Source organism: Zonotrichia albicollis, chromosome 21, assembly GCF_047830755.1.
Source record: "Zonotrichia albicollis isolate bZonAlb1 chromosome 21, bZonAlb1.hap1, whole genome shotgun sequence".
In the NCBI taxonomy this organism is placed as follows: Eukaryota; Metazoa; Chordata; class Aves; order Passeriformes; family Passerellidae; genus Zonotrichia; species Zonotrichia albicollis.
Genome location: NC_133839.1, coordinates 12,110,010 through 12,125,930, shown reverse-complemented (window position 1 = coordinate 12,125,930; position 15,921 = coordinate 12,110,010). Strand labels below are relative to the sequence as shown.

The 15,921-nt window shown below is 48.8% G+C and overlaps 1 protein-coding gene across 6 annotated transcripts in view; it reads right to left on the bottom strand.

Moving 5' to 3' along the window:
- Positions 1-15,921, bottom strand: part of MVB12B (multivesicular body subunit 12B) — a 53,019-nt gene that overhangs the window by 13,543 nt on the left and 23,555 nt on the right. For all 6 annotated transcript variants that reach the window (XM_074556436.1, XM_074556437.1, XM_074556435.1 and 3 more), the window contains one exon: positions 12,464-12,561. In XM_074556436.1, the coding sequence (XP_074412537.1) occupies positions 12,464-12,561 (98 nt within the window). The remainder of the gene's footprint in view (positions 1-12,463; positions 12,562-15,921) is intronic.

Here is a 15,921-nt window from a genome sequence, read left to right as displayed (position 1 = left end):
GGAATCTGAAAGCAGATTGAGAATCAGGGGCTGGCACAGAGATTTAAACAGCAACCTGAACAGTAAATGTGTGTGTTCTTTGTGCTACAGTGCACCGAGGCCCATATGGAACCACACCAAATCACGGATGGCGAAACCTCGGGGCCAAAACCAAAAGCAGCCTTTCCTGACAGCTCCTGCCAAGCCAGCTGCAACAGGGAACCTGCAGCTGTCCCAGCTGTGCTCCCCAGCTGCAGACACCAACCCCAACACGCACACAGCTTCGTTGTGTCGTACAAGGCAGTGCGGAGGCGCAGGCAGGGGCACAGGCAGGGGCACAGAGGGGCGCAGGGCTCAGCCCTGCTGGCCCAAGGTAAGCGTGAGCATGAGCCCAAGCTCATGAAAGCCCCAGAGCACTTCATGTGGCTCCTGGGCAGCAGGAGCTGTCCCCAGCCAGCAGGGAATGCCCAGCGCGGTGCCCGGTGCCCAGGCCTGGCCAGGCAGCAGGATGGCAGCAGCACCAAAGCACCCAATGCCCGGTGCAGCGATGGGGACAGCAGGGGCCTCCTGGGCTGGGGAAAGAACCTCTGCTTTGGGAAAGGTTTACAGCTTTCCTGTTCCTCTTGAAATGACTTTGATTAAAAAAACAGACCTGGACTAAATTTTCATTTTTGCTAATTTGATTGTCAGCCTTGATTTTCTTCGTTTCCTGCATAGCTCATGACATGGCACAATTAGTTCTTTACTGCTAAGATCAAGCCATGAAAACACTTGAAAAAGTACCCCTGGATTTGATTATTTTCTTTTTTAAATAAAGTGAAGGTTAAGTACTGCATGGTGACGCCTAAGGAGCACCTCAGCACTGTGACTCTATCAGCACCAGAGAACATGGAGAGACTTCAAACAAGCTCTTCAAATTGCAAGTGTTTAGGAGCTCTTGATTTTATTATTTTTTAATAAAATGTCCCCTTTGAAGTCTCTGCACCACACTAAACTTCAAAGATCACACCTTAGCATGTGCTGTTTCCAAGCCACAGCCCCTAATTAATTAGAGCAGAGCAGATACAAACCAGGGCACTCGTGTGGGGCTGAGGCAGAGCTGGGACAGGGCCCGCTTAGTGATGGGGAGGCAAAGGAAAGGCAAAGGCAAAGGAAGGGCAAAGGCAAAGGAAAGGCAAAGGAAAGGCAAAGAAAAAGGCAAAGGCAAAGGCAAAGGAAAGGCAAAGGCAAAGGCAAAGGAGAGGCAAAGGCAAAGGCAAAGGCAAAGGCAAAGGCAAAGTAAAGGAAAAGGCAAAGGCAAAGGAAAGGCAAAGGGTAAAGGCAGGGACTCCTCCAGCGTCCGCTCACGGCTGTGTGCTGAGGAGAAACCCAGACTCTTTTCCATTCCCTTCAGCTCTGGCTGTAAGGACAGACTCCTTGGAAGTCATTAAACGTGTAATGTCTGTCTGCACGGCCGGGCAGCGCAGGCTGCAGCAGCAGTTGCAAAAAGCATCTCGGGCAGCCCCACAATGGCCGCAGTGTTCCCTGGCCGGCAGCTGTAAATTCCTGCTGCTTGATGAGAGAAACATCCACACGGCTTCCAGGGCTGCGGGGTAGGGGCAGGGGGTATTAAATCCACAGGCTGCACATTGTTACAGTGTCTGGCCCCGGAAGCCTTTTCCTTAGCTGAGCCACCTACGGTGTGCGGTGGATTTCGCTGTGACAGTCCCAGGCTCCCCCGACTCTCTGGGCAGCAGCCAGGTCACCGCCAGGGGCAGATGCTCACACTTGCAACGATGCTGTGATCCTGCCCAGCAGCACCCCACACTCTCCAGCAGTGCAGTGAGTGACCAACATCTGTCCCACAGGGCCCCCAGGGGAGACAAAGGTGCATGGTCCTCTCTTTACATGGTTTTGGTCTAAGGGACTCAAGTTATTTTTAACACACAGCGGCTTTGTGTTTCCAATAAAAGCAGGAGAAAGAAGCTAGATCAGCTGCCCTGACAGCACCGTGCTCTCCATTCTGCAAGCATGCCTACAAGTTAGTGGAACGGCTATGAAGGATGTGGGGATGGATAGCCATCTTCTGCCCTGGAGCTCACTGACACCCACAACACGCTCCCACCCTCCCATGGAGCACCCACCCAGCCAGAAGAGCCTCGACACAGACCCAGAGCTGGGTCTGCAGAGGACGGCACAGGGCACAGGCACGCAGCACTGCCCTGATGCAGGGCAGGTCCCTGTGCCCAGGCGGGGTTGGTGAATGCCAGGGGAGGTGCCCTGCTGCCAACTGCCAGGCACAGGGCCACAGCCCTGCCGAGCCAAAAGCCCTTCTGCACGAGGAGATCCACTGTGCCACGCAGCATCCACATCCTCTAACGGGACTTCATTTTTAAGTGCTCAAAAACATTACTGGAACCACATATTTCTATCAGGTAAATTTCATTTGCATATGCAAATGATATACAAATACACTGCACCATTAATATGATCAGTAATTACATAATAATAGTCACCAATCTCCACACACATCAAACTTACAGTTTTGTAGCTATTAAGGAAACTGTGCTTTGTAATTAAGATAATCCTCATTTCCAGATGCTAATTAACTATATAATAATTAGCTTCTTTTGCTAATGCAAATGAAGTATTTTCATCCTTATTGGTAAAAGAGTTGCTTATCACTTAAAAAAGAGACAACCTAGAAATAATCCCTCCTCCGCCTTAAAGGTGAAAAGGTAACTCCATTTTTATCAGTCTCATTTGTGAATGTAAATTAGCCCTGATTAATCAAATCACAGATTAATGTGCCCATGCTGTAGCACGGCCAGTGCCTGGCGTGGCCCCCAGCCCTCTGCCCGTGGCCCAGAGCAGCCCCCGGCTCCTTTCCGCTGGTGCTGGCACCGCAGAGCCCCCAGCCCGGGCACCGGCCCCCGCAGGGACACACGGTGCCCCCCAGCCAGCCGAGAGCGCCAGGAGCTGTGCCAGCCTGTGGCTGTGCCACCAGCCTGGGCAGGGCAGCACTGCCAGCCTGTGGCTGTGCCACCAGCCTGGCCGGGGGCAGCGGTGGCAGGTGCCAGTGGCAGCGCCACCAGCCTGGGCAGGGGCAGCGGTGGCAGGTGCCAGTGGCAGCGCCACCAGCCTGGCCGGGGGCAGCGCTGCCAGCCTGTGCCAGCGCCCCCAGCCTGGCCGGGGGCAGCGCTGCCAGCCTGTGCCAGCGCCACCAGCCTGGGCGGGGGCAGCGCTGCCAGCCTGTGCCAGCGCCCCCAGCCTGGGCAGGGGCAGCGGTGGCAGGTGCCAGTGGCAGTGCTGCCACGCCACCGCAGCATGGCCCGGCCCTGGCGCAGCGCATTCATCATCTGCTAAACCAATCCACCCACTCTGCACCACCATTTGTCATTAATTATGCTAATCAGCACACCATTACTCTCCGATGACACCACGGCACTTATTAGCCAGTTATGGTTTTTCAAAAGCACAGCTCATTGTGTATGTGAGTGCTGCGCCTGCATTAGCCTACAGGGAAGAAATGTCCAATTATGAAAAGAAAAAATTTGCTATTATCTCCCTCTAACAAACCAATTTAGTAATTATAAAAGTCTCTGAACTCAGAAGGATTTGTTAAGAAGAGCTGAGTGATGAAACCAGAGAATTTTCTTTGCAATAACTTTCTGAGTTGGAATTGAAGTGACAACAGAGAATGAGCAGTTTTTATTATCTTAATTACAACTCTTGCATCTTCACTTTAGATGATCAAAAAGCAGAATTTATCTAAACACAGGCCCATATTTGGCTCCTCCATTAACTAATCTGATTTGTTTATTTTAACTGATATGCACCAAACGTGTGTAACATGTCACAGACCCCGAGAGGGGCCTGGCCAGTTCCCAACGCGCAGCTCTGAAGCGCTGGATGTTGGATGCAGCAGCCGCCCACGCAGAGGCACCCACACAGAGGCACCCTGCAAAGGCACCCACGCAGAGGCACCCACGCAGAGGCACCCACGCAGAGGCACCCACCAGGGTGGGGACACCATCCCAGGAGCAGGGACACCACCCCATGCTGACACAGCTAAAGGGATGGAGCCAGGCCCTGGAGAGCCCCTGGAAAACTGGCTTTGTTGGAACACCCAATTCCTCCACAGCTCCTACGTTGATCTGCTCACTGCAAGGAGACACCACTGGTTTTAGAAGCTTAATATGTGTTAAGAGCTCATTAATATCATCAGAGTAAATGGGCCTATTAAAACATCTTTAAGCAATATCTGAACATACATCTCCCTAAACTGTATTTAATGACTGTACTTAAGATACATTATATGAAAGTCTTAATGAGACATTAGATAGCATTTTGAAGATTAAAATTAGAGAATCCATATAAAGTCTGTCCACTTAATTTAGCCTTAAGCTACACTGATGAAATACATTACCACCAAATTATTACTTCATTAGAACAAATATTTTCTAATAATTTATGATTTATGCCATTAGTTGTCTCCATATATATTGTATATATATGTATCTATATGTACATATAAAACTATACACACAACAATTTTCTAGTTCAAGAGGAGATGGGAGAAATCTGAGCTTTCTAACAGCTGAGCTAATTACTTGTCTTTTTTTCTTCTACTGAGTTAAAGATATGGAGTATTCACAACAGTCCATTCGTGGTGCCCCCACTTATCCATGAACCACAAGGTCATTTTTTAAACATTTGCTGTTTTGCTTTTCAAGGATCAGTAAGATGCCTTGGGCCTGGCATGCAGCGATGCAGCGATGCTGCCTGTGTGCCCTCTGCAGAGGGGGAGGCTGGTGGCAGTGCAGCCCCCGGCGGGTGCCAGCTCGGGGCTGAGCAGGACCCCTGTCCTTGTGGCCCAGAGGGGGCTGGCACCCACCAGAATGATCCAGGACATGGCAGGACCCCTGTCCTTGCGGCCCAGAGGGGGCTGGCACCCACCAGAATGATCCAGGGCCTGGCAGGACCCATGGGCACACCTGCAGCACTGCCCATGGCACCATCCCTGCTGCTCTGCCCAGGGACGGGCACCCACCCTGGGCCTGCCCTACGACAGCCAGGCCGTGGGACACCTCCAACAAACAACTGAGGCACTGCCAAAACAAACGGCAATAAACTTATTAGCAAGAGGGTTTCATGTGTGGCTTATTTTGTATAAACAGCTTTTCATTAGATAAATGAAGCCCAACAACCTTTACAAATGTTTTCAATTATGAAATGGTGCCATTGAGATATCTGGATGGTGATAATCAGGGAAAACACCAGTGACATCTCCTGCTCGGAGCTGGAACGTGCTGCCTGCATGGCTGCTCCTCCCAGCGCCATCCCACCCGGCCACACCAGGCAGTTACTGACTCCTGCTTCATTTGATGCAATCTGTAGCAACAAGACTATTTACATTTATTCTGCCCAAGCCTTCTATCCAAAAGAGCAAACATCTCATTGTAACAATTTTGCATTTTTAACTGCGCGAATTAAGCATTCTTCATAAATAACAGCCTGGTTTGCTGCACTGCAACTCCTTTTTATTAGCAGCACAGAAATGCACAATGAGCAACGTGTTCTATTATTCTTTGTCAAATCACAGAATGCTACATTAGAATAACTGTGCTGGTCAATGTAATATAGTAGATTAAATTCAACTTCTGTGCAAAACCCACTGTAAAACAGCATGATAAGAAGGCTATAAAAAATTTAATTTTACTCCAAACTCCATCAGAAAAAAAAAATGGTGTGAAAAGTAATTTTGCATAATCAGTACACGCCATCTGGAACAATTAACTGATTTCTATAGAACTATGAGGATCAGTCATATCTGCTTATTAAAGATCAGAAATTATACAAGTAATAAATCCTTGAAAAAACTAAGCGTACTCCTGCCTGTCAATGCTATTTTAACTTCAAATACTGAAGAACGCCTGATAAGGCTGAAAAGAAGAGATTAATATATGCAAATTACATCCAGCATTTAAAATCCCCAACAACTGTCTCTGGTTTTCTGTCCCTTATTGCCGCCTTTATGTTTTATTCATACACCAACTCACCTGTCACTTCATAAGCTATAATATTATGGGGGGTATTATTAAACAGCATAAAGCCAAGCTTTAATTGGAAAGCTTCATTGCATTTTCCAATTATTTGGAGTAAATTAAAAGCAGATGCACATAGTTTAATAAGGAGTCTAATATCAGTTCCGGGAAATCAAAATTCATTGTCATTACTATGCTGTGATAGTTTTGCAAACTGTACTCAATTTTGGAGGTTTTGAAAAGAAAATCTGTCTCTGCAATCTGTTAATTGTCATTCGGTTAATAACTGTTTAAATATCCAAACCTCTGAGCGGCTCCCTATTTAAAAAAAAATTAAACTCTGGCACTCGGCAAAGCAAAACAAACACAGTGCAGGCCACCCCGAGGTTGTGCTCCATGGGAACGGCACCAGTCCCACAAGCTCATCCTCTTCCATCAGCCACTGTGCTGTGGGGTGAGGGCTCCCCTGTCCTGGGATCCATGTCAGCTCAAAGGGACCACCCTGCCCTCCATCAGCCCCCAGCCTTCACCCAGTGCTGCTGTGGGGCATGCAGGGCACGGACAAACCTGGGACCCCTGCCCTCCATCAGCCCCCAGCCTTACCCAGCGCTGCTGTGGGGCATGCAGGGCAAGGACAAACCTGGGACCCCTGCCCTCCATCACCCCGCTGCGGACGCGCCGCCGGCCTGTGCCCGGTACCCCTGCTCATCCATGATTTATGGATCCGGGGTTAGGGCAGATAACCCTCTCAGCAGAGAGCAGCAGCCTCTGGAAGGTGACGTGTGAGCTGGGGGTGAAGCCCACATGCCCCAGCAGAGGACAGGGCTCCCACGCCCGCCTGCCGTGCCAGGGAGCCAGACCATACGAGGGCAGGGCAGCAGCCAGCCAGGGCTCCACCTCCCTGCCAGCACACGGCAGGAGCAGAGGAAAACAGCAAACGGCACTTCGGGCAACAGCAGGTTCATCAAAAAACTGCCTGCCTTAAAAATGTCACCGGGGAGAGAACTCATGGCTCCATCACCCCCATTTGGGGCTGGGGCCCCAGCACAGCCTGGGTAACGCGGGGCACGCTGACACAGCACACCAAAAGGGTCTGCACACCATGGATGGCATAATTTCATAGGAAACACACTTTTTGTATCTCATTAAGTATAGTATTAAGTAACACACTTCCCTTTCTGAAATATGCAGCTGCAGCATTTTACATGAGACTCCAGCCTCCCTGAACTGCTGGATATTAATAGAGTCTTTCATAGCTGGAAGATTATCCAGGTCTCTTAGTCCAAAGACTGGAAATTGCAATAGGGTAAAGAACAGGCTGACTTTAATCTCAGCTTCAGGAAAGAGGTTTCAATGCAGAATAAAGCTTGTGTCACAACTTGTCTGGCTTTTGGACCATCCTGATTAAAATTCAGTGTCACAAAATATATATTTAGTTACGCTTCTACTCTTAAAAAGCACAAAGAGCTTAAGGGAAAGGATGGGGACGTACAGTGGGATGCAGCACAGGACCTCCCCTTCCAAGACTGGGGGTCTCAAAACCCTTGAACATTAGAGGTAATTGCAGAACCACCAGGAACTGTGCTAGAAGATGAAGATAAAAGCAATCCTTGTGCACTGATACAAAGAATAGAATCTCCCTTTTTTTTTCAGAATTACCTGTTTTAGTGAAGTAAACACACTGTGACAAGTGCATAATTTAATTATCTACAAAAATAATGAGGCAAAACAATAGTTTGCAGAAATAAATTACTAACCTCTGATTAAAACACCTGTCCTTTTATACATAGAAGAGAGCTACTGTATCTTTTAAAAGGAAACAGACAAGTAAGGAAGTGGCACATGTGGCCAGATAACCTGGCATTTTGCAACAAGAAGGAAGTTGACATATGGGCACTGAAATATAACAACATCTGAATTTAGAAAGAGCTCTGAAAGAGACTTTTGTCACTACCAAAGTACAAAAGAAAAAACAATGAGGGGATGGGGGAGCGGGTACCCGAAGGCATTTCCCGGACAGGAGGAATCGGCAGCGAAGCAGCGCCGTCTCAGGAGCAGTGTGAGAAGCAAACGCTTCCCACGCCCCTGCCCAGGGTGGCGGCACCTGCCCCCGCAGGGAGCCCCAGCCTGCAGCCGGAAAAGCAGCTCGCTTTCCTTCCCAGGAACCCACTGGCTTTGATATTTTTCCAGACCATTAGCATCAGTTTCCAGCCTCTCTGCTGCCTCCAGAGAGCGGGACTAGAAACCTGCCAAACGCCGCCGCAGCGCCTGCAGGAGCAGCCCATCCTCGTGCAGAGCAGCCCAGCTCAGCTCCACCCGTGCCACGGCCAGGGCCTGGCTCACCTGGCTCACCTGGCCCCGGCTGGGCTGCCCAGGCTGAGACCCTCTGCCCCTGCCCTGGGGCTCTGCCCTGCGCTTCCTGTGGGAACGCTCACCTCTGAGAGCCAGCAGTGGAACCTGCACTGGAGCCTCTGCTCACTAATGCTCCCCTCTCCAAACTCTCAGACCACACTTTGCTCTGACCTTTCACACAAAGTGCCTGAAAGAGGGCAATAAATATTTAAATATCATAAAAAACTACTTCTATATAAATATAATAAATACCCATTTAAGTAAATATTTACCTCCCTAAGGTAATAAATACTGGTGTGTGACTCCAAAATAAACAAGCCAGAGCTGTGGAGAAACTGGCACTGTAAGAGCTGCCCAGGGAAACCTCCTCCTTCGTGGCACGCTGGCACACACACTGCAGCCAACACTGCGCTGGCAGCCGGCCGCGCTTCCCTTCCCTGCTCAGCACGGCTTCTCACAGGAAAACACCTCACACAGGAACTTGAGATGTATCAATGAACGGTTTAAAGACCACAAAACAGCACCTTTAAGGTAGCAAATACACGCAAAGGCATCTCAGCCTCAAATGACTGCTGGAAAACCCATGGCTCCTCAGCAAAACAAACTGCCAGTGCTGCGGTCTCAGTCACAGCACGGGCGTTCCTTTATCGGAAGATAAAGCGTGCTGTCTTTTTTGGGATCTGACATCTAAGCTCCAACCCATGGCTTAGACACGGCTTCTCTCCTCTTAAAGAGAATGAAAACCTTCACCTGCAGCTCAGCAAGGTCCTGAACTGAACTGAGAATGCTCCAGGTAGTGAGAGATGCTGCACTTCTGGATCCTGCTTTATTTCTAAGGATTAACATGACTTGAGCATGGATGCCCAAACTTATGGATGACATATTAGTACATCCAGGTAACATAATTTCTTAAGGTACTTACACAATTTTGACAACACAATTTCTATCCTAATCAGAGAACAGGCCGAGAGAGGGGGTGAGATTGTTCTGGAGTCAAATTACACCAACTTGTCTGCTGCTGCCCCAAAACACATCTATCTGTAATACAATGCTGAAGATGGCTACAGGGAAATTTCAGGGGAAAAGAAAAGACTATCCTGTTCAGCAGAATGCACAGATCACCGGCAGCAAGGGCTGGAATTCACTGCTTGATAACTTCAGAGTTCTGCTGTGGTGTTAGACCCCATCCAATTAAGTGAGGCCTGCAGAATATTTACATTCCTACATCTCTTGGTTCCTGAAAGGGTTAAAGCTTATTATTAGCATATAATTTACAGGTCCCTTCTCCCAGGAAAGAAATAATGCACGGTAAATGCCACATTCGTTTTAATAATACATGTTACAGTCTGTGCCCAACATCTGCACAAAGGTAGAGCAGACAGATTTTTTTGACATGTCCCACTCTGCCATTGAAACACAGGCTTTTTGTTTTGTAAGTGATGGAAGGTTTAATCAAGAAAGCAGGCAATTCATCAATCGAAACAAGGCTGCTCACACTGCCCTGACAGCACACACATGGTTTTATACAGAAGAAACCTGGCCACCTGTCAGCAGCACCTTTTACATCAGGATATACAAATACACTGGGTGATCAATCCTCCAGCTCTTCCCATTCATTTCTTCATTTTCTTATTGTATTTTTCTTTATGCTAGATGTTGCCCTCATTCTCTGCAGGAATAGATGGGAGACAAGGCAGGCTATGGCTGTTTATACACTATCATAAAAATTTATATACCCTTAGAGTGACTTATTTCCCTTCTATTTGAGTACCATTATTATAAATAATTTTTCACTTCATTGAGGAATTTTCCCTGTATGTTATTATCTGTGCCTGCCTGCGAGGGCTGCCTCTCCCTCACTGTGCTTGTGCCTCTGATAAGCCAAAGCAATATGCTGGCAGAAGATGCTCAAGTCTGAAATGAAGGCAGTATGTAGTCACAACAACATCTTAATTAAACTGAAGGCCATGAGGAAAGACTGTGCTGTGAAATACTGAGCCATGTCTGTCAACAGGTCTGTCTGCAGCAAGGCATTCCTCTTCCAGCAGCTGCCTGCCCCAGCATGCACATTAAACCTGGCAGCTCCTCAGCATCCTGCTCCCAGCAGCACCCACAGACGTTCTGCACATCACAAACCCTAATTCTGCCTTTGGTCTGGGTGCATGGCACGGGGAGGGACGAGGGAGGCTGCTGGGCACGAGGATGGTGCCAGCAGTGCCAGTGCTGCACTGCCGTGGGTCGTGACGGGCTCTGGGCACTGCTTCCCTATCTGCACCCTGCCAGGCACTCACTTAGGAGTATATGCCAAGAGAAGTCTCCTTAACCTTCAGGTCACCAGTGTGTCATGGCCAAGACTGGCAAGGACAAAAGAATGGTTAAAAATTGTAATTACTGCTTTCAGGACCATTTCTTCATTGAGTCCAGTTTTGTGCAAACAACAATTGCATTACACAGCCCAAGGGGTAATGGGCAGTTCCAGTGAGGATACAGTCATCCTGCCAAAATATATTTGAGATACAAAGTAGAATAGACAGCCAAAATTCATTTTATCTTCCCCAAACATGCTGAACCACAGCTGGAAGTGTTGTTTTCATCAAGCACTGAGGAAATCTTGGATGTCTATAGAGAGCAAAGAGAGACCAAGCTGCAGCTCTTCATCCTACCCCCATGCCAGCCCTCCCTTCCCAAGCAGCCCCTCCTGTGCCCACGGCAGACTGAGGCCATACTGAAAGGGGAAGAGACTGCTCCTAATGGTTTTTGTTTTCCTCAGCAGCCCCAAGAGCCCCTCTTCTGACCCAGGAGCCCAGAGAGTGAGCTGTGCCCACAGGGCTGTGCCCAGGCAGAGGCAGCCTGTGTGTGCTGGGGCCCAGCTCCCCTCACCCAGCACACACCCTGCAGCACCAGCTCGGCGCGGGGAGCCCTGGCAGCAGCCCAGGCGTGGCAGCCGGCTCCTAAATCTCCTGTTGCCATGGCACTGCAGCAGCACTGCAGATAGCCCAGACGGAACAGGAAACTCGGGAATGGCTTCCAGAGCATGTCTGGGGACCAGTCCACCCCGCGAGGTTTGAGCACACAAAGAGAGCTGTCGCGGCACCTCGCTGCAGCTGCTGACAAGGCAGCCGTGGGCAGGAGCCGTGCACCAAAATCCTGTCAGTGCACAGCATGTGTCAAATGACAAGACCCTTTCTCTGGAAAGAACTCACAGCTGTAATAGCCATTACAACACACGCACAACTCATAACAGTGTTTCTGGAGGAGAATGTGCCATTGGAGGAAAAATAAAGAGTTATACTTGAAAATGTGCTCAAGTAAACATGAAGAACTAATGCTCTGTCCAGTTCTACAAGGCCTTGTTTTGTGCTTTGCCTGTAAGGATCTGGTAAAGTGTTCAGGCTCTCCGTAGAGCAGGCACCTCCTCAGGCTGCCCCACGAGCAGAGGCCACACATCCTGCACCAAGGGCAGCCCCACCAACACCACACAGAGCTGCTGCAGTTGGTGCTTTCCCAGAGAGAAAGCACAGCTTCCCATCCCCATGCAGAACTGCCTCCTGTGAACACAGGAATACACCTTCCCTCACATTTCCAAATGTATTAGGGCAGGAGAGTAACAAGAAAAACGAGGACTGACAAGGATTATGCAATTCTTACATTCTATCTCTTTGGGAACCTGAAGCTGCAGTTTCAGGCAGAGATTACCTTTTAAATAACCCTTTGATTATGGTACATGAATTAATGACATGTTCCCATGTTGCAAGTGTCACTCACTATTAATCGGAGGGACCTGTGAATGGTACATTTTTGCCATTTTCTCTTCCCTGATTATGCACAAGGAGCTTCAACTGCACAGCCCACTGAACCAACTGCTGAATTTCCAAACTGTCCTAAAATCTCCTTCAGCCAGATGATGGGACTAGACTTTCATTAGGCTTTGACAGAGTCAGGTTTAAATCCAGCATCTTTCTCCTCTTGCAAAAACAACATAACAGAGCAAACCCTGTGCTAAGTGTGATTCCACCATGGCTATGACAATATTTGCTCAGGTGCAATAGCGCTACAGCAAGCCCTCCGAGAGCCCTGCAGGTGCCCGGCAGGGTGGGCGAGCTCACCTGAGATGGCGTACAGGTTGGAGTGCTGGTGCTCCAGGTCCAGGCGGCTGCTGTGGCTCTTGCCCCGAAAGCTGGCCGGCAGCGTCAGCGAGATGTGCCTGGGGGAGGGAGGACAGGCGGACACGGTTACACAGAGCAAGGGAGGACAGGCAAACGCGGATACACAGAGCAAGGGAGAACAGGCAAACGCGGTTACACAGAGCAAGAGAGGACAGGCAAACGCGGATACACACAGCACAGGACACTGCTCCTGTCAGCTCCAGCCCCACAGCTCCAGGCAGGCGAAGCAGCAAACATCAGTTTTAATACTGCTTCCAAAACTGCCTGCCAGCTGTTCAGTGTCAGCCCCTCCAGCCCTTGGGCCCTGCGCTCGGCCAACAACCCAGGGCTGCAGCAGTGTCCATCCCTCCCCTGCAGGGCATTCAGCCCAGGGCTGGCAGAGCCAGCACCCACAAACAGCCAGCACAGCTCTGCCCCTTCACCTTAACCTGCATTCCTCCAATGCAGAGCCCCAGTCTGTGACAATTCTAATTAAATGTTATCATTAACCTTCCGGACCGCACTGCCACACGTAAAAAAGTCACTCCCTCTTCACAGAGGGCTCAGTGCAGCCCGAGGCAGAGGGAGCAGCTCCTGCCCCGGGCAGACAGCGAGCACTGCCAGCAGAGCCAGGCAGCCCTTGTGTCCCCTTGTGTCCCCTGGGTGTGCGAGACACGGCCCCTGCATTCTCCAGCAGCGCACCAAACCCACGTCCTCAGCCAGCAGATTTTATCTACCACACCAGCCATCTGGAACTTATCTGCCTTCAAAAACAGGACATGTTTTGGGAAGAACAATGTATTTTTAGCCCTTGATGCAGATGATGGTGAACAGTACAGATAAAATAAGAAAAAGCAAGCATCAGTCTGAGTTTGCTTGTGCCTTCCAAAGCTATTTTTAACCAAAAAAAGATGGTGTGAAAATATATTTGAATTTGGCTATCAGTTTGCTGTTTAAAACACAATCCACATGAGAGTCTCTGGAGCAGAGGCATGTGTGTTATGAACACACTTTAAAACAGGAGACCACTGCCTGTGGGCATGACATGCTTCTCATTCAATTTATAATAGAAGTATTCAAAAATATTTTCCAAGGCACCAAAGGCAGCCAGTAGAAAGACTCAGTTTCTCTGTCCTCTATGGAGAACTGCTTTCTTCTCAGCAGAAATAGTTCTGGAGCTAAATAAACCAGATCAACTTAAAAAGCCCATTTCTAAGGAGAGTATTTTTTAGAAGTTTGTGCCAACTTGTGCTGTAGGAGAGGCTGACCCTGCAGGGTGGGCACGTGCCAGGTGTGCCATGAGGATGGATGGCTCCCCCACGAGGCCCTGAGCGCACACCAGCACTGGGCAGCACTCCCACCCTGCCTGTGGTGTCTGGAAATGACGGCCTGCCTGCCTGCCCGGGGGCCATCTGCTATCCCTGAGCTAGGACAACTGGGCATTCCATTACTCTGCTGCCCCAGACAGCCACGGAGATGTCTCCAAAAAGAACATTAGCTGCACAAGGCAGGGCAGTGACTGCTGGACGGAAATCAGCTCTCCCCTTCTCTCTTTCTTTTTATAAAAGATGACATTGTAGGGAGGAATGGGAAACAAAGCCTAATTTATTTTAAATTATTGTAAACTTTGGCCAGGATCAATATAGCTTATACCTACCAACTTGATTGCATAATGCATTTTCCTTATGTGTTGTGAGAGCCAAATCATTTTGCATTGTAGACGACAAAAAAAAAGAGGCTGCCATAGAAAAGCAAGAAAATCCCAATTACAAAGTCCCCAAGTTCCTAAACACATATCGTGAAAGTATGTGCAGTTCTGTGGCATATGGCAAATCAATTACTAGTTTAAATTTTAAAACAAAAACATGGTAAATGTGTTGCACAAATAATCAAGAACAACGGTTTGGTTTAGATTACAGCGGCCACTAGAGTTTTGAATACAATTAATCATCATTCCAGGCACCAGGAAGCCATATTGACACTTATTCCTAATTTGAATATTTAATTAGGGTGAAGTTCTTCATCAAATTATCACAGAACTGGGAGGAAAGCCTAAAAGATTTAAACAATTACTACTTTAACCCTTGCCCAACTGCACACCTGTGAGCACAACAATCTCTTTCTGTTCTGCAAAGCTGGAATATGATCAGGCAACGTGACATGTAAAATGGACTACAAATATCCTGGGAAAGGGGAACAGACACCCAGCACCCAAAGGGCCTCTCTGGACAGGCCAGGCTGGCACAGGCTTGTGCTTCTGACTGCTTGTGCTCCTTGACCTTTACCAGGGCAAAGCTTTTGGGCTGTATCTCTATTTCAGCATCAAGTGTGCTCCTTCCAGGGCTTTTTTGGTTTGGGGCTTGTTGCTGGTTTGGCTATTTTTAAATGGAAAGCCTGTCCAGAACCATCCAGCAGGTCTTGCTGCCCACAGCTGACCTGGCACAGTCACCTGCTCCTGCCTGGAGGTTTCACCTGCACCAGGAGCTCCTGGGCTGGGGCTGGACCCCAGGGCTGCCCCGGACCTGCTGTACCTCCCTCTGCACAGCCCTGCCTCCAATCGCTCACACACCCCTGTGTGTGCTGCATTAATCCATATAAGAAAATCCCTTTTAATGAGGAGTGATATACTTATGAACTCTCTAGAGTCATAATTAGAGCAAACTAATTGAAGTTGTGTTTTGACACACTTTCCAAATTCACGGGTACTGCATGACATATTCACAGCACCAGTGCTGCACACCGTGGTGACAGCAAAATCATTAGGCTAATAACACTTATTTGCATTCCGATCATGCCAGCAGCGGCCGTTAAATGCTGCCTCAACCAGCACTCGTTTACTCAGAAAGTTTCCACTGAAAGATATTAACAGTAATTATTAGTACTTTAGTGGATCTCTGATGTGAAGGAATGGCAACTCACAGAGACTATCCCCGTGCCAATTATCTGCCTTGTGAAGTGTCACCAGAGCAGCTTTGCTGCTCCCAAAGATGAGCAGCGCCGTTGGTCGGTGTTTGCTGCAGTGGGAGCATGGATGGTCCTGCCAAGGCCAGGCCAGGGCTCCAGCCAAACCCTGCTGCTCCAGCACTGCTCCAATACCAAACACATTTCTCCCCAGCATACCATAATTTCAAGACCATTTGGAGCAAGTTTAATCACCCTCTTCAGTTGCTCTTTTATTCAGCAAATCCACAGAACAAGTCAGCATGTGATGAGGAGATCCCTCACGTGCAGGCTAAGGGGATTTGAGGTCTGTGCACATTATGGCCACTTTTTGAACATTTTTGGAGAAAAACTCACATAAAACAGGCCCAGGAATGCCTGACAGTTCCAAACCTAGTATTAAGAACTGTCTGCAGGAAGGTGATGAACTGCTTTTGAAGCGAGGGGGCAAGTACTCATAAAACAGAACAGAGGATCAC